Source organism: Momordica charantia, assembly GCF_013281855.1.
Source record: "Momordica charantia cultivar OHB3-1 chromosome 11 unlocalized genomic scaffold, Mcharantia_2.0 BLBB01000011.1, whole genome shotgun sequence".
Taxonomy (NCBI): Eukaryota; Viridiplantae; Streptophyta; class Magnoliopsida; order Cucurbitales; family Cucurbitaceae; genus Momordica; species Momordica charantia.
The window spans coordinates 22,901,578-22,920,727 of NW_028275159.1; the positions used below are offsets into that span (position 1 = coordinate 22,901,578).

General features: G+C 38.0%; 2 protein-coding genes and 1 pseudogene across 2 annotated transcripts; 1 reads left to right on the top strand and 2 right to left on the bottom strand.

Moving 5' to 3' along the window:
* Nucleotides 1–1,268: 1,268 nt before the first annotated feature.
* LOC111022375 (Methylthiotransferase) lies at nucleotides 1,269–13,122 on the top strand. Its single transcript, XM_022299542.2, has 11 exons — nucleotides 1,269–1,561; nucleotides 1,670–1,708; nucleotides 3,050–3,141; nucleotides 3,580–3,829; nucleotides 3,954–4,073; nucleotides 4,187–4,262; nucleotides 5,251–5,459; nucleotides 5,574–5,682; nucleotides 6,232–6,324; nucleotides 7,335–7,495; nucleotides 12,497–13,122. The coding sequence occupies exons 1-11, from the start codon at nucleotides 1,355–1,357 to the stop codon at nucleotides 13,040–13,042; spliced, it is 1,902 nt and encodes a 633-aa protein (XP_022155234.1). The 5' UTR covers nucleotides 1,269–1,354; the 3' UTR covers nucleotides 13,043–13,122.
* Nucleotides 7,502–11,529, bottom strand: LOC148208337 (uncharacterized; annotated as a pseudogene).
* Nucleotides 13,123–15,111: 1,989 nt separating the features above from the next.
* On the bottom strand, nucleotides 15,112–18,567 carry LOC111022386 (C2 calcium/lipid-binding plant phosphoribosyltransferase family protein). The gene has a single exon (XM_022299552.2). The coding sequence runs from the start codon at nucleotides 18,275–18,277 to the stop codon at nucleotides 15,257–15,259; it is 3,021 nt and encodes a 1,006-aa protein (XP_022155244.2). The 5' UTR covers nucleotides 18,278–18,567; the 3' UTR covers nucleotides 15,112–15,256.
* Nucleotides 18,568–19,150: the final 583 nt, after the last annotated feature.

Here is a 19,150-nt window from a genome sequence, read left to right on the forward strand (position 1 = left end):
CTCGGCCCACGGCCCAGCCAACAAGTCCCCATCTTCGATCGACGATTTCGCCCAGGCCCTGCAACGGTGAATTAGGGTTAGCTACGGAAAGTTCTAGAACAACTTCACGGCTATAAGTAGCGATCCAGCCTTAGAGGTAAGGGCATCTAAAAGTTGACTACATTTACATTATTCTCTTGCTAACTTAGGCATCGTAGCCCGTGTGACTAGAGTCACACCGGTTTAGCTCGATTTGGTTTTGCAGGTACTAGTCCCGAATCAACAAGTTTGGTGTGTGCGAGGAGGAGAACCGGAGAACCGAAATCCACGCATCAACATTAAAGATTTTACATTTTTGTCTTATGAGATAGAACTCCTCCAGAATTTTACAAAGTTGTCATCTTAAATATATATTAAATAAACAATTAAGAAAAATTCAAATATGGAAAAATCCGTGATTTTTCAACTTCAAATCTCCCTCTCTCAAAAATTAAATCTCCCTCCCTATTTCTCTCTCTCTCCCCTTCAGTCCATGAAACTCTAATCTCTCTCCTTCTCTCCCACAAAAATTTGTCTTCCTCTTCCTCCGTCCTCCCACGAGAGCAAGCGGTGGCACAACATTGATGAATCCGACAAAATCTCTGGCTACCTCCATGACTATAAGTTATAACCTAGTATACATAGATATATACAATATATTCATTAGATTCTTAATAATAGTTGATTTCAAAAGTATAGTATATATGTTATAACATACAATAAGTATGTGTATACAACATTATCATAAAATGATACTAATGAAAAAAACATGAACATAATTGATTGGCATAATGAGAAACATATATTTAGATAAACTAAAATTAAAATATTGTACATATTCATATAACAAATTATTATATATATTTTATAGTAATACATGATATGTGCCTAAATGAGCATAGTGGTAATTGACGTATATCTACAACCAAGAGATTCTAGGTTGTGAGTTTGATCTCCCACCTACATGTTGTAAAAAAAGAAAATTAGTGACAAAAATATGAGACGTCGAATTTGTGGTGAAACAAAATTTTTATTATCTAAAACTTGAGTTGCTAGATGGAATTTCCCGTACAAAATAAATAATAGTCACTGAAAAAGGGAAATACAATTTTTTAATAAATTGAATTACTTGGTAGAATATATTAATGAGAAAATTAGGACAACAAATGATTTGAGGCCACAAGAATAATATATTAAAGGAACATGGGCTTGGGCTGAGAAGTTTCAGAAGTAAGCCCAACCCATAGAAGAAGCAGCAACAGCACTGCAGCAGTGAAGGCTGAAGCTCCGCGGCTGCCCTTCTCGTCCTTCCAGCGCAGGGAGCTGCCGAGTGTGAATGCAAGCCATGGAAGACATAGAAGACCTGCTGATCGGCGGCGGTGGAGGAGGCGGCGCTCCCCCTGGTTACCGGCTTCCGTTAACCGCAGTGGGTTTAAAGCCGAAGAAGAAGAATAAGCTCAAATCCAATCCTGATGCCGATGATTCCAGCAACCAGCTCTCTCCGACCCAAAATCCACTTGTTCCTAAGATTCCAGGCACCCAGGTCTCTCTCTTCATGTCTCCTTATATCACGTAGAATCTATCTTCTCCGCTTCATTTTCCCGTTTCAATTGCGGATGCTAATAAGTTTTTGTTTGATATAATTTGGCAGACAATTTACGTTAAAACTTTTGGATGTTCTCACAACCAGGCAAGTCCTTCACCTCTACTTATTAAATTGATCACATATCGTCGTATTATTACCCTGACTTGATTGCAGGGCTAAGGCTTTAATTCTGTTCGAGTTTCTTTATTCAGATAATTGGTCTGAGGAACACTTAATCCAAATATAGGTCGATAAAAATGATTTTTAGTTTTTATGCTGGCAATTTGTGGAGTTCTGAATCTGGATTTTACTATTTTCATTTACGTTCCATCAATCTTTTTATCTTTTATGGGTTTTACCTAAGGCTTCCAATTGATGTAGATTCATTTGGAATTAAAGCTTTCAGTGCAATGTGGTAAATGTAAAACTACAACTTTTTTCGAGCAGACAGAGTGCGTAACACAGACATATCATATATTAAATCTATTATTTTTTTCTCTTTTCCTAATAAAGAACTTAAAAACTATCATTAATCAAACTGTGATTCAAAATTTCAAGAGGACAAGTCCAAATAACAAGGAGTGCCACAAGCTGAATGTAAAAAAGTTGGAATCACCATGTTATATTATTTTTTTGCGTAAGTAAGACACTCCACGCACACTGACTAGATGTTCTTCATAGAAAGCTCTTTGACAGCATTCAAAGCATCAAAGAAACAGCAGTGTCCAAATTGCACTCTTCCTGAACCAACTTTCTCTTCTTTCATCATGGTCTGCAAAAAAAATCTTAATGTGAGATATGTTTCACCTGTTTTGGACGAACCCAAGAAAATTTTTATTCCATAGAAGACTATACCCCATTTATTTGCAAAAACACACACATTTAGTAGATGATTCATGTCATGTTATCACTTTTACGTAGAATGCATCAGTCATCAGGGAGGTAAACGTAATAATGAGGTCTTCTCTAGCATTATTGGTGATTAATTTTAAATAATTCAATTAAATACATGGATCTTAGTGTGAATTCCATAAACCAAGTCAAATTATGAAATTAGGAGATTAGTATTTCGGATTGGAGAAGAAACTTACAAAATAATGATTCCCTAACCTGTGAACTGTCATTCATTATCTGTTTTTTTCTTTATCCTAAATCTCTTTTGGAGAAACTATCAAGTTTCTTCTTAGATATAGCAACTTTCTCAAATGTGAACAATGCGAAACACTGGACATTGCTTTTTAAAAAATCTGCTTAAGTGGCTATATATTTATTCTCTAATATCATTTCTTGAGTTGTAAATGTTTGGTGTTAATATGCCAATTTGTTTTCTATGAGTAATCTTAACAATACTCTAATATGTGAGGTTCTTTGTATTAACTGTGTTAGTTGTGCCATTATTGCTAAAAAATTGGATACAATTTTCTTCATTGTCTTCCTCATTGACAGAGCGACAGTGAATACATGGCTGGTCAGCTTTCAGCATTTGGTTATTTGTTAAGTGACAATCCTGAAGAGGCAGACTTGTGGCTTATAAATACGTATGATCTGTTCCTTCAAATTTTACTCTTCCTTATTTAGTCTGAATTTTATAGGAAATGTTCAATGAAAATTTCTTTCTTAGTTGCACAAAAGCATAAGTTGCCTGTGAATGCTTTCAAATGCTTCAAACTGTTCAGTAATCAAAGAATTTTATGTGCCTGTTACATGCATTATTACTTGGTTGTGGGCCTTAGCATACTATTCGCATCGTTCATTTAGTACATAGTTGTCTCTTCCAGGTTGGTAATTACATTACGTCTTCTTGAGGACATGAACCTTCAACTTCCTCTGCATAGTGTTAGCCCTGCGTATATGTGCTTTGGCTTAGAAAGCACAGATCTATATTTTTGCTCATACTATCATGGATTTTTTCTGTCCATGTATAGAACATTCAAATTTGGAATTTTTTACTAATAGCCTGATAAATATTTATGCAGTTGCACAGTTAAATCCCCTAGCCAGTCTGCTATGGACACTCTAATAACAAAATGCAAGAATGCGAAAAAGCCTCTTGTGGTAGCTGGGTGTGTACCACAAGGTAGTAGAGATTTAAAGGAGCTAGAGGGGGTCAGTATAGTAGGAGTCCAGCAGATTGACCGTGTGGTAGAAGTTGTGGAAGAGACACTGAAAGGTCATGAAGTAAGGCTGTTAAATCGCAAGACACTGCCAGCGCTTGACCTCCCAAAAGTGCGAATTGATTCCCATTCTAGCTTTTTGAGTGTTCTATTTGAGTTTGATTTAATTCTTTAGCTTGTTTTTATTTTTTACCCTTTTGCTAACTTTTAAAAAATTTTAATTTAATTTTGAACAGGTAAGGAAGAACAAGTTCATTGAAATTCTTCCAATCAATGTTGGTTGTTTAGGTGCTTGCACTTATTGTAAGACAAAACATGCTCGTGGTCACTTGGGAAGTTACACTGTAGATAGCCTTGTAAGGACTTTATACTCATGTATGATTTTTGTTAAACGTATATCCTCCATTTTTTTAGTTAGAAAACTTTATGTTGTTTTTTATTAAAAAGATTTGCTAAAACTGTATTGCAGGTGAAGCGTGTAAGAACTGTCATCAACGAAGGAGTCAAGGAAGTATGGTTGAGCAGTGAAGATACTGGAGCGTATGGTATATTTACATTACTTCCATCTGAGATTTTTTTTCAATTTTGTAGTATATGACAAGCTGGTAGTTTCTTATACTTTATATAGTGCTGATTGAGTTATTTTATCAGAAGATGGTGTATTGTATCCACAGAAATATACAGAGTTGGAATTTCTAAAAATGTTGATGGAAAATGTTGCTATTATGACAATTATGGTCTAAACTATTGAAATTTGGAATGAAGATTATATTCTTCATCATGTGAACATCTAAGTTCTTCCAATTATCAATTTTTCTAATAGGTTACGTATTTAAAAAATAGTTTAAAAATTTTCAAAAATTACTAGCATCAAAATTGCAGAGCTTGAGAAATTTGATTCTTCTATCAAGTATGATAAGATTCCTTCCAAAAGCGTGAGAAGTTTTACTAGTCTTGTAGAGGAGTGTTTGGGACTCTTCTTGCGTTATTATGTTTTTCTTTTTCTTTCTTTCTTTCTTTATTTTTATTATGGGAAACCGAGCTTTCATGAAGAAACAAGAAAGAAAATACGCTTACAAAAAACCAGCCTTACAAAAGGAATCCAAACTAACAAATGTACTCCATTCCGAAAGAATAAAATATAATTGATAATTACAAAACAACTTAGTAACCAGAGCCCATAAAGAGATATTAACCTAACAATTTCCCACACCTCTTTGAAGGAAAGCTATAAATCTAGATACAATTAAAGTCATATCCAACCGTCAACCATCCATCTCAGGTCTTTATCTTGTCGGTTGGTTAGGTGGTCGCTTATAAGATTAGCAAAGAAATGGACAAGGTAGCCTGTGTAGGTTAAAAATAAACCAATGATTGGTTTGTATCATAACTTCTTCGGTAATTTTTTAGATGTTAGATGATAATTTTTTTCTGATTATATCAAAATTGAGCGTTGAAATAATGCATATTATCCTAGGAATATCAGGATTGTATAATATTTTTCCTTGCTAATGTCATATGATGAAATTTCAGGCCGTGACATTGGGGTCAATCTTCCAAGTTTATTAAATGCAATTGTTGCTGAGCTTCCACCGGATGCAAGCACAATGCTTCGGATTGGGATGACAAATCCTCCTTTTATTCTTGAGCACTTGAAAGAGATAGCTAATGTCTTGTGTCATCCATGCGTATACTCCTTTTTGCATGTGCCAGTTCAATCTGGAAGTGACGCAATCTTGAGTGTAAGTGTTGACTGTACCTAAATTTTCTTAGAATTTCTTTTGTAATTTCTTGATCCCTGTGCTGTTTTGGGGAATGAAAATGCTTATAATCCTAATGGTTGCTATTTCTCTCAGGCAATGAATCGAGAATATACAGTCGATGAATTCAGGACTGTAGTAGATACCTTAACTGAGCTTGTTCCTGGGATGCAGATTGCAACTGATATAATATGTGGATTTCCTGGTTAGTAAATGGGCTTAAGGCCACGTATTGATTCCTATACTTCTATTGTTGTCTCTCTGTGGGTGTGCATGGTTTCTTATTGCTTGCATGCCGTATTGGATTGGAAATACGAAATAACACTTAACATTAATCGATTTTATGTTGCAACTATAAATTATTGTTTCATCTTCAAAGGTGCAATATTTGAGCAATGAACTTACAAATATTTTAAAATATAGATATGTCTTAATTGTGAAACTTTATTGATTATTATGAAACCAATTGAAAAATTCGTTGTAGCCCTTGGTTGCAAAAAGTTCAAGCATGAATGATTTGTTTTAGCCTCTGTACAGCAGTGTGAAGATCATTTCTTTAAGGTTTGTCAGGACCTTTTTTCCCCTTTTGTTGCTTTGCACCCTCTTGAGTCTTTGTTTCTCCTTCAACGATGCATATAGTGTAGATTCACATTTTGGGAAGCGTATAATATTTGGTAGTCCTAACCTTCATGACTAACAATTTTATTTTATGTAAATGATTGCCAAATTTATTGTCAATTATGGGGCTTTTCAGGGGAAACGGATGAAGATTTTTGTCAAACTATCAACCTTATTAAGGAGTACAAATTACCTCAAGTTCATATCTCACAGTTCTATCCTCGACCAGGTATGCAAATGACATCATGTTCAAGCCTCCTTATTTCATTGGATAATCCTACATAGACTTTAAAATAAGGGAACAATTTGACTTCAATGCTATTGCATGCTTAAGAATCGTTTGTCACAAAGGAGAAGGAACCTTGAGCTATTCCGTGTGTATTATTCAGGAGACATCACGGTCTTAAGATGGAGAGGTTTATTTTCCCAGGATATTGTTATACAATTGCTTAGGAAGCATAAATTTTTTTGTTTATTCAAACAGTTTATACATCTCTTCCCATTTAGTTTTCATATTTATTGCTTGCAACTTATTTAATGAAGTGAGGAAAAAGGTACATTCCTTTATTGATTTGTTTTTTCCCCTTTTTTTTCCTTCGTATAATTATCTTTTCAATGGAAAACCTAAGCTTCATTGAGAAAAATAGAAGTATGCAAAAGTGCCCACAAAAACAACAGCCTAGAAAGATGGCCTGACAAAAACAAGATCTAACAAAACATAAAAGGGGTCCAATTAAAAATAATAATGCCTAAAGTTTCATTACAGAAATCTAGTTACGGATGCCCAAAGAGAGACATTGTACCAGGAATCAAGTTTCATTTAATTTAAAAGGTTTCCTGTTAGGATGGTATAAATTCCACATTTCTTTTTTCAATTTTAAAGAGCATTTGCTAATTATGGATTTCTCTATTATGCAAACAACATATTTTTTACTTAATTCAGATAAAGAAGTGTAATAATAGCCACAACAATGAATGAATTGTAGCAAGATTAATTATTCATGCATGTACACAATCCAGCAGCTAAAGAGTTTGCCTATGTTACCTCTGAAGAAACCCTGTCTGTAGCTGTATCTTCATTAAATTGATTGTCTAGGATATATCTGTCTAGACTATGCTTGATTTGTGTTTGGAACTTCTCATTTTGACCTTAAGTAAGGTGAATGTGATCATATGTTTTATATTTCCAACAGCCAAACATTTAAAATGAAAATACATTATCCTTCTATTGTCCTTCAGGGACACCTGCTGCTAGGATGAAGAAAGTTCCAAGTGCTATTGTCAAGAAACGAAGCCGTGAGTTGACTTCTGTTTTCGAAGCTTTTACACCGTATAATGGAATGGAGGGCAGAGTGGAAAGAATTTGGATAACAGAAATTGCAGCAGATGGCATTCACTTGGTAAGAGAGCTTCGCTGTCTAATGTCTATTTTTCCTAATTCTATCATGTTGTAATTTGCTGCAGTTTAGGGGTTGGTTTCAGGTGACTGCTATTACACGAATTATTGGACAATGGTAAAAAATTTGTTTCGATCAGCTTTGGGACAAAATTTGAGACATCTAGGAGGTTGTTTAAATAGGTCTTTTAGCTAGTGAATTGAAAGTGTGTCTACAGTGAAACAAGAACATAGGAAATAGAATAGACAACCCATTGCCACAGTTTGGGAATCGATATATAATTTTGGACTTGAGTCTGTTGTCTGCGTGCTTTAACAATATTTTTTTTTGTTAATATGCGTGAGTGTTTGGGCCAACTTGCGTGAACTTCGACTAATCTCACGAGACGACTGTTTGACCCTACGATATTTGGTTGCCAAGGTACCTCGTAGGATATTAAATCTTAGGTAGGTGGGCAGCTTGCTTTAACAAATTATCGTTAGAAAAAATCTACTAGATGGGTAATTAAAATTTAAACATTATAATTCAATGTGTTCAACTCAGTGTTTTCGAGGCGCAAGGCGGACTGCAAGGCGACGAGTCCTTTGTATCGCCTCGACACCCGATTGAAGCGAGGCGCACCTTAATGAATAAGTAAAAATTATATATATAGTGCATAAATTACCTTAAAAAAATCAATACCAAAATAGTAAATGTCAACAAGATGCATAAAACAACCAAATTCTATAAATTTAGTTCCAAATAAAGACAAGCAACATTAAGAAATTCTAGAGTCTGAAATAGAACAAAAAGTAAATATAAGTAATCAAAGCTCATCATCCTCATCTAAATCTAAATTCTCTTTATCTTGGATGTCCTCACAATCTTCCTTTTCCAATTCTTCTTCTTCTTCTTCGGTGTCATCATCATCATCACTAACCACAACTTGCACTGATTTTCGAAGTCTTGAAGTTGTAAGAGCGGGAGTAGCAAGCGACTTTCCTTTAGATCTTGCATATGTTCTAGTTTGCCTTATGGGCTCTCTAACACCACTGGTCTCGGCTACATCTCCCCATGTGAGGTCGTCATCATCAAAGACCAACTCATTTTCTTCTTGACCATCTTCTTCTTCGAGTGTTCCGATCAACCATTCATTACTTTCATCATTATGATCCAAAGTAATTGGATCAAGTTGGTCTTGTAGAGTGTAGCGCTCTTTAAGTGCTTGGTTATATTTTATATAAACCAAGTCATTAAGACGCTTTTGCTCTAACCTGTTCTTCTTCATGGAATGAATCTATAGAATTATTAACGATGTAGAGTCAAAAGTGGATTTTTCAATCTTCAACTAATAAGGGAAAGACCAAATTATTCTCACTTACGTGTTCAAAAACACTCCAATTGCGCTCACAGCCAGAAGCGTTGCACGTTAGACTAAGGACTCTCATGGTTAACTTTCGTAAAATCGGAGCATTAACACCATAAAGAGACCACCATGCAGCCGTGCACATATTAAACAAATGATTTAGAATTTTAGTAGTTCAAACTTAAATATGTCTATTAAAAATTTAAAACTAAAAGTAATAAATAATGTCATTACCTGGTGTTTTAACACCCCTCGTCCTTATTGCTACATTACTCGAAAACATGCCTTTTGCTTCATTGTACAATTCTAATTCGATTGAACATTGAACTTGATCATCGATAGATAGTATTAATCGTTCTATAACTTTGATCAGACCATCCATGACCTCAGGATCTTGCATTATTCTCTCTTTGTTGTCATAGAAAAGAGATGGATTCAAATAATATCCGGCTGCATGTAAAGGCCGATGAAGTTGACAATCCCACCTTTTATCAACAATCTCCCAAATCGGTCTATACTTCGCCTCATTTCCATTAAAACCACTCTTAATAGCCTCCTTTGCCCTATCCATAGCTTCGTAAATATAACCCATAGTCGGTTTATCACCATCTACTAGCCTCAACATACGAACTAAAGGGCCCGATGCTTTCAAAGTATACACAACTGAATTCCAAAAAGATGGCATCATAACGGTTTCAGCTGCTCTCTTCCCCTTTGGGTCCTTCGCCCATTTAGAGGTGGTCCATTTCTCAGAAATAAACATCTTCCTCAAATTGGCTTTATTTCTGCGAATACTGGCTAGGGTTAAAAATGAAGTTGCGAAGCGAGGCACTACTGGTCTTACCAATTCATGTTGGTTAGTAAATTCTCTCATCATTAGCACGTACAAGTGGTTGTAAATAAAACCACTAAGTGCCACAGCCTTCCTAAGACACCTTTTCACCTGCTCAATCTTTCCAATATCCTCCAAAATTAATTCCAGACAATGAGCAGCGCATGGTGTCCAATATAGATGAGGTCGCTTGGCTTCTAAAAGTTTTCCAGCTAGGACATAGTTTGAGGCATTATCCGTCACAACTTGGACAACGTTTTCTTCTCCAATCTTCTCCACCATTCCATCTAAGAGTTGAAAAATCTTTTCTCCAGTTTTGATGCATGAAGATGCATCGATGGATTCCATAAACAACGTTCCAAAAGATCAATGAACTAAAAAGTTGATTAGTGTCCTATCCCTCCTATCAGTCCACCCATCTGACATCAGCGAACAGCCATTTCTCTTCCATTCTACCTCAGGATCGCCCATAAGATTTTTTGTGTACTGTACTTCTTTTTTCAAGTACGTTACTCGAGCTTCATGATAAGGAGGAGGTATCAAACCAGGGCCAAATTGCCCCACAGCTTCTAGCATCACTTCAAAACTTCTCAAGCGAATAGTATTTAGAGGAATACCTGCTTGATATATCCAACGCATGATGAATTGCACTGTAGCATCTCTCCCCTCTTTATCATATTTTTCAGTAATAGTTGATTGCTTCAACCTCTTCAATCGATTTCTATCATCAACTTTTCCAAGATGTTAATAAACAAATTTATCTATTGGCCCCTTTGGTCGTGGTGGTTTTAACACTGATGGACTACAAGAGTCACTACTTCCACTTCCACTTCCTCTCCCTCTCCCACCCATACTACTCACATTATCACCTGTGTTTATTCTTGTTCGCTTGTTCATTGGGGTTGATGTTGATCCAGATCCACTACCACTACCACCAACTACTTCCATCTCATCTTCTTCAATCAAAGTTAAATCTTCATACGTTGGGAGGGCATTACTCTCTTCCCTTCTTGCTTTTGTTCTTGTTTGATACTCCTTCAATTCTTCTCTCACATTAGTTGGGCATTTCAAACATGCCTCTACATTTCTATTTCCCCCAACCAAATGGTTTGTTGCTCGGCAAACTCCACCTTTGGTAATTTTTCCACAAAACATGCATTTGCAAGTGTTTGTATCTTTTGGATCATCCAATATGATGTATTGCCAACAAGGATGTTTGCGTTTGTTTCCACCTTCTTCCATCCTAATATAATTCAAATTTGGAAGATTAAAAAAAAATGTAAAGGGAAGACTAAAGAGCCACTGTGAAGTGTGAAGAAAGCCAAAGATTTAGAAAACTTTTGTGTGGAATAAAAGAGAGGAAACGAAAAGGAGTAAATGAGATATAAGAAATAAAAAAAAAAAAAAAAAACCCTACGAAAGTCGGACTATCGGAGTGAGCGGCAACGGAGGCAGTGGGGGCGGCTGCGACGGTAGCAGACGACGATGGTGATGGTCGGAGACGGGGAAGCGGGCGACGACCGGCGGAGACGACGGTGGTGAAGGCTGAAGATGAATGTCGAGAGGGAGGGGAGGCAGAAAAGGTTCATCGTTGTCGCACGCAGGGAAGGGTTTTTAAAAAGAAAAAACTTTAAAAATTAAAAAAAGAAAAAAAGACGCATTGCCTCCTTGAAGGAGGCGATCGCCTTGCCTCAGACGACTGGCGCACCAAGTCGCCCAAAGGCGAGCGCCCAATTGGGCACCTTGCGAGGCGCACCTGGGCGAAAACGCCTCGCCTCTTGCCTGAGGCGAGCGCCCGAGTGCGCCTCGAAAACACTGGTTCCACTTAAGTTACAGGAATTGTGTTTGGACGGAGGAAAAAGCCCCAGCTCAACTGTAACCATCTTTTGGCCTTGAAGTGAATTATAATTAGATAACCTAACCAAAATTAGGATTTCAAGACACTAGAGGACTTCTTGCATGGCTGTTTATATAACATATAAGAACTAGGCTGTATGGTCTTAGACTCTTAATTAATTCTAAGGGTTCTACAACACAAGGCATTTTCTTCAAACATGTCTACTTATAAGATATTGCTTATAATTGGCTTGTTTGTGAGTGAGTTAAATTTTATTCATTCTTTCATATATTTATATAAATTATACTAGTTATATTAGATTGGACCATACATAACCTTAGGTCTTGGCTATGAGGTGCCTGTCCTGAGTAGTGAGTATGCTCTACACTCTTAGACAACTTCTCCAATTTGCTAAACAGCATGATAGTATAACTATTCTCAGACTGTTAGAGAACTATCCAACTATTCTTCCATTTAGGCCTAGGATTTGTTTGTTTTCCTTGTCCTATTGGTGACTAGGAATGCAGGCTCAGAAGTTTGGCTTCTCCATTCTTCTATAAGTTTTCCGTCTATTATTGTGTAAGTTGGCTGCTATGAAGGAAACTTTGAAACAGAATCTAGTTGAAGCAATTTGGAAAGGAAAGGGACCGAAAGGTGAAGGTTCTTATGTGCACATTAGCTTTTGAAGGACTGAACAGGGCTGAAAATTACAAAATAGGTGTCATGGGCCTATCTTATGAAATTCTTTTTGCAATAATCCCCCTATATCCTCTCCTTTCTGTTTTTCGTTCCTCTTTGAAAAATGGAACCATTGTTATTAAACTTTTTCTTAATCAATTCCCACATGCATTTTAGTTGCAACGGGAATGGAAGAGGGAGCTTCATTCTGTGATCCATATCTCATAAAACTGCTGTTTCTGTACTCTGTGATTCTAATGTTTCAAAGAACTGCTCTATCTTTCAATTAACCCGGTTTATTTGCTTCCCCAGGTTGGCCACACCAAGGGATACATACAGGTGCTCGTAATTGCCCCAGAAACCATGCTGGGAACTTCAGCCATGGTAAAGGTAACATCCGTTGGAAGGTGGTCCGTTTTTGGGGACGTGATCGAAACCATCAGCACCAGACATCATAAAACAACTACTCTCGAAGAGATGCCGATCCAAGACAAAGTTCCTTGCTGTAACACCCACGAGAAGTGTTCAAGTTCCACAGAACCCGAACCCTGTGCTTGTGGGCCAGAAAGCTGCAAAGCACCAGTAACTCTGGATAATAAAGATGATTCTTCAAGTAATATTTCATTGGCTGAAGAGCCAAAACGGAAAAATGTGATAGAATGGCTACCGAGGAGACGGAAGAGGCATGTGGCCAAGAGAGAGGAGAGAGAAAGTAGTGGCATAGCATCTGAGAGAAAGCAGGCATCGGGTGAGTGGGGCTTTGTTGATAGGATTCTTGTTGGTGGAATACTAATCAGTATCTTTGCAATTGTTGGTGTACTGTTTCATCTTGGATCCACCACTCTTCTCCTACTCTAATTGATGATATTATACGATGCCAATTTGTATGGGACCATTTTGAAGAAAGTTTGTAACAAGAGTTTCTATTTCCTCGCTCCTTTCCCAATTCCTTTTTCAGCTTTCTTTTGTACAAGTAGAATTTTTGGGTAGTCGAAATTGCGAGTGTAATTTAATTTGAGATTAGTGATTTTCTTTTCCAACAGTTCTCTCTAGTGCTATGACTTTGATCAATCTGATCACATTCACCACCAATCAAGAAAGTTTTGTTTTTGGTGTGTTTTGAGACTCGAAAACCCACCTTTTATATGTTAAAGGGAAGGATGCTCAAATAGTGAGAGGTAGTCACATAGGGTAGAATGTCGTGTTTGGGGATTATGGGGACCATCGACATTCTCCTCCATTCTGTGAACTGTAGGAGGAGGTGCGACAACGTCTTGAGCGATTTGGGCACAGGGTATCAGAGTCCTTGAATCGATGTGATCGGAATTAGGTTTGGTGCGTTCAACCTTGTCCCGGTTCGCTCGATTCTTATTGACCTTGTCCACATGGCTCAATTGGAACCTTTGATTTACTCGTAACCTTTGATTTTGAAATGTTTCTAAATTATATTCAAACATAAAGTGTATTTATGAAAAAGTAATTTAAACATATTAAGACTCTTTTACCATGGCTCATACTCAATGGGCAATGGTAGTTAAGAATAGAACGAATATACATATTTATAATTTTTTTGTACGTCCTTTACTAATATATGAGGTGATAGTAGTTAATCAAGAACATAATACTATTTTGGTGCTTGTATTTTTGAGTTTGATTCATTTTAGTCATTGTATTTTCAAAAGATTTAATTTGGTCTCTATATTTTCAAAACTTTTGCTTTTATCATTAAGTGACTAATTTGATTTCTATTTGAAAAATTTTAATACAAATTTTATATACAAAGAAGACCATTCCATACAAATTTATGGCTATATTTCAATATATTTAGTGAGTGAAGCACATACTAAATTATGATAGAAAGAAATGAGAATGAACCAAAATAACCGCTTTTCAAAAGTACTGGACTAAAATGGAAAAAAAATTGAAAGTACAAGAACCAAAATGAAAGCTTAAAAAGTACTATAAGAACTAAAACCAACCAAAACCAAAAAATATAAATACGAAAATAGTATTTAAAGCTTAATCAAATCCTATTAGTGTAGCCACTTTCACCTTCATAAATGTTTATCATCTCAAGCAATTTAAAGTCTTATTCCAAACATCCCAAACATGATTCGAGTTAAATGATTATTTAGTTAATTTCCTTCTTCATTTATTCCTGATATCTTGGGGGAATCCTTTCTTTTTTTCTTTTCTCCTAATTTACCTTAGCATCCTCAGATTTCTAGTTCATCTTCTTCTGGTATGCCATTGTCTGTTAGTTCTCTACGACTCAAGTTATTAATCATGTTGGTAATACTTCCGCCCTCGGGTTTTAAAAATTGATGTTAATGAAAATGTAGAGATCTCAATTTTATAAAAATATCGAAAATAATAAAACAAAAAAGAAAAATTCATAACAAATATTTAAATTAACAAATAAACATTTCACCATTTCCAAATATGAAAAAACTTATTCATATTATTAATATTATATCTATGTTAGCAATAATATATGCATCATGTTAGTGATATAGGTATGTGTATATATGATAATAATAATAATAATACTATATAAATGTCAATTCATCTCATATGTCGGCGTCGAACCTATGTATGTAGAAAAATGTTGACAAACATTTAATACGTTAATTATTCCCCTATGCATATTTCTTTTAATCATTCCTCTATACATATTTCTTTTAATCATGACAACAATATTTTGAAGGATCCTAACTTCAACTCACTTGGAAGATCTCTTCAACTAAGATAACCAAACGTCAAATATATTAGAAATTATGTATTTTTTTCTTGTTAATACACATGTGAAGATGAGAATTCAAACTCACATATAGTCGAACATAAGTGTTTTAACTAGTTACACTAGGTTCAGGTTTATATGGTAAAGGTGGAATAATTGATGGTCAAAATTAGAGCATGTGTAGGTATGGACATAATATTATATGTTTCGGTATGTATATGATTTTGGTGGTCTTTCAAACTTATTGGAACATATTTGGTTCATAAAAATTAAACAAATAGAAAATAAACAAAACTCAGAATTCTGTTAACTGAGCTTCTCTCTCTCATAAGTCATAGCAACATCATATCTGCTTTTGATGGCAGCCGCTTGAAGAAATTCACGGGAACCGACGGCAGCTTCCTCCTCAGCCGCGGGTGCCGGAGCATATACAGTCCGATCAGAATCGCCACCACCTGGAACGGCGTCACGTAGATGAACACCGCCCAAATCAACGAGAAGATTATGAACAGCGCCGTCGCCCTCGGATCCCTCCACCCCAGAATCGCCTGAGCCCTCTCCCCCTGCGTCGCCAGATCTCCGACCACCGTCTGCACTTTTCCGGCCACGCTCCTCAGCCGGTCGTACCTCATCCTCACCGTGTCGATGTGCTTCGTCGTCGGAAAGTTGTCGAACTCCTCGTCCAGCTCGTCCGGGTGCGCGTGCTCCGCCTGCGACAATCTCGTGTCCATGTGCGGCGGGTCCCTCGGCCGGAACCGGTAATTCCAGATTCCGATCACGAATAGGTAGAGGAAGATCGTCGGGAGGATCAATTCCGGGTAGCAGACGAGAATCAAGAACAGGACGTGGACGAGGCAGGTCGTTATAGGGTTTTTCCAAACGCACACATCGTTGAACCATCGGAAAATCGCGGTGATTCCCGAGAGAAGTGACATTATTCGGTTGAAATTCGCCTTGCTTCTTCTGAGACTGAACATATGGATGTCCACATCGAGCATGTACTCCACCGCCTCGCGCCGGAGCGGGGGCTCCGCCCTGGCAAGCCTCGCCGCCACAATGTTCATCGCGTGGAATCGGAGCAAATCGATGTGCCGTACAGGAATCGGCTGGAGATAGTGCATTTTGGGCAGCAGCGGCTTCCCGTACTGTGTCAGCATATTGGCCCAGGCCGTGCAGGTGAATCGCAGAGCCAATTGGAGCTCCCCGTACTTTTTCAGACCAGAGGGCTGAAGAACCAATAAGGGATAGTAATGGGTATATACTTTGTCTGTCTCTAATGTCGATAATCGAATCCTCACTTTTCCGATTCTTTGGTCTTTTGCGTCTTCTTTGCTTCCATTTGTATGAGCATTGTCGAAAACCCCAATTGTAATTACAGTGCAAGGATCGTAGACTTGCCAAGTATACTGTTCGTTCCATCGAGGAGCCAGTGTATCTAAAAGTGTTCTTGTTCGAACCCATTTATTGCCGTATTTGGCCACGCAGTAAGCGTCTGTGGTTCTTCCCTCTTTGATCTTCATCGGAACCAAATTCCGAGCACTCAGAATCCCAAGTTCGAGAACTCCGATGCTGTCTTTTCTGAGAACTTTGGAGGATGGTTGGAGATCGCTGCTGAAGTGGGCGGATTCATCAAGAACATGGTACCCTGAGTCGATCCAGAGACGGACATGGATCTTGCTGGAGAATTTCTCCTTCTTCTTCTCCGTTTCTTCTAGCTGAGCGATGAAGGGGCGGTGGAGATTGAACCAGCGGGCGTCTGGGAGTTTTGTGGACTCGATTCGCTGCGGGACTTCTCTCGATGGGATGATCACTCTCCCTAGAATCTCCCCTGTTCCTCTGTCCTCAACAGAGATGACGATGAAATCTTCAAAAGGCTCGGGTGCTACGAACATCAGCTCCTCGTTCCAAACCGGGTTGATCACACGCATCTGTGAAGGTTTGGTTACTTTCCCCTGATTGGCAAACAGAACTCTGACGAATGTGTCTGGAGGTTTGGATTTGTCTGAAGGGACCAGGTCTTGAGCTTCGATCACTTGGGCTCTTAGATAATAGAGTTTAGGAGAGAAATAGACCTTTGATCTTGTGTTTGCAAGGTTGCCATGGCTGATGCTGTGAGCATCAGAATGCCAAGCCTCAGGGAAACACTCATCAGCCTGAGTCCCCATCCAAACAGCAAGCATCACTTCCCCTTTGGTTTTGTCCCCTTTCTTGTCCACCAATTTGTACCATTGAGGAGCCAATGGACTGTCTGGAGGGACTCTCAATGGAACCTCAGGGATGTCAAAGAAAGCCCTCCCCACAAAATCATCCTTCCCGAAATCCTTGTCCTTCACAGTCACTTCCAGTTGGCTGGATTGCAATCTCTCTTTTGGGAAGGCAAAAATCTGTTTCCAGACTGGGTTCTGGTTCTTCTCCAAGTGCTTTGTGACCCCTTTGTAGTTCCCCACCTTCACTTCCACATAAGGGTCTAGACTCCCCGACACATCCATGACAGGGAGATCTCTGGCTTTAACCACGTTTACATAGAGAAAATACATCTGCTCCACCATGTCGTAGGTGCTGGTGATCTTGTCTTTTCCTCTGTAGCCGTAGCGCAATCTGGCCGCCAATGGGGGGTTGGTCTCCACCAATGCGTACTCCGGATTCTGCTTTGGCATTGGCAACTGCATTAACGTGGCCATGGCTGGACCTGCTTGGGCGAAGTCCATCCGGGTCTCTGGCGGTGGCCGCTTGAATTCTGCCGGTGGAGGAGCCGCCGCGGCCGCAGCCGCAGCCGCAGCCGGAGCTCCTCCCGCTGTTCCTATGGAGTGGAAGGTCCTCACGTCCCTGTTCTTCTTCTTCTTCACCTTTTTGGGGAGTTGAAATCCCTCGTGATCAAATCTGTTGGGGTTGATTTCTCGCAGGGGGGTGTCGAAGTCGGCAGCCTGCGGCGGCGGCGGAGAAGAGAAAGAAGAGGAATCGTGGTCGTGAATCACATACATTCGGAACCCAATATCGCCTTTTATATGAGAGAAAAGGCCACGCTTGTCAAGTGGGTATCTCTGGATATTGGCTTCGGGCTCAGAGAAGGGGACAGACATGCCGGAGATTCTGACCCGGCCGAGGAAATCGCGTCGATGGCCGGATTTCCTGTCGTTGTAAACCACGAGGTCGATGGTCTTGTTGGGAAAATCTTTGGGGTTTGTGATGTTGAAGACGAGCTTCTGGTTCCAGTAAGGATTGAGGTCTCTGTACTTGGTCTGAGTCCTCTGTTTCTGGTCGTCAAAATCGACCTCCACAAAGGGGTTTGCAGAGTCGGCATCTTTGGGCATGAGATCGCTGGCGTCGACGATTTCAGCGACGAGCTTGGCCATGGCGGAGACAGACTAAAGGGAAGAAGAAGAGGCGGTGGTGATGATGAGAATGAGAAGATGAAGATATAATTTGATTTTAGAGAGAGAGGAGAGAGTTGTGTTTCGTTCGTTTGTTTGTTTGTTTGTGGCCACTCTTTGCTCTTTCTTTAAGTCAGATTGAGAGAGATTGTTGTGGGCACATTTCCTCTTTGTCACACGAACAAATGGTTATTTGATTAGCGCTAGTGGGTTAGGGTTGGGTTAAATAATGATCTTGCTACAGGTGGAACCCCATTATTATTTTACACAAATTCTCTTTTATCTTTTTAGTTTTGTTCCGGAACTTTCTATACCTACTTTTAAATTTTTTTGTGTTTGATCGCTCTAAAATTAGTCTATTACAACGTTAATGTGAGTGTTGCACGACAACAAGCCTACTAGATACAAAATTTAAGTAAAATCATTAAAATTAAACAATTAATCTAATCTTTTTTTTTCAAAAAATGATTATTTTCATGATAGGTTAAAAATTAAATTGAGTCCCTGAACTTTGAGATTTATGTCTGATATATTTTTAAACTTTAAAAGTATCCAATTTTATGTCTAATAGATACTTGAACTTGTGTATCTAACATGTTGTTACATATCCGACATATTTGAAATTAATGAATGTATTAGATATCAAATTAATTTTTTTTTATCTTATATTACAAGACCCTAAACTTTCAATTTTATATCTAATAACTCTGTGAATCCTAAAAATATTGATTAGTAAGATATCTATCAAATACAAAATTGAACGTTAGAGTAATCTATTAGAGAACTGTTAAATATAAATCTCATAGGTTAATAACTGAATTTGTAATTTAAACTAAAAGTTACTTTTTTTTAACT

Coding starts and splice junctions, on each gene's coding strand:
- LOC111022375 (XM_022299542.2), top strand. CDS start 1,355: ATGCAAGCCATGGAAGACATAGAAGACCTGCTGATCGGCGGCGGTGGA. Junction 3,830..3,953: donor CAGCGCTTGACCTCCCAAAA/GTGCGAATTGAT, acceptor AATTTTGAACAG/GTAAGGAAGAACAAGTTCAT. Junction 4,263..5,250: donor TGAAGATACTGGAGCGTATG/GTATATTTACAT, acceptor ATGAAATTTCAG/GCCGTGACATTGGGGTCAAT.
- LOC111022386 (XM_022299552.2), bottom strand. CDS start 18,277: ATGGCCAAGCTCGTCGCTGAAATCGTCGACGCCAGCGATCTCATGCCC.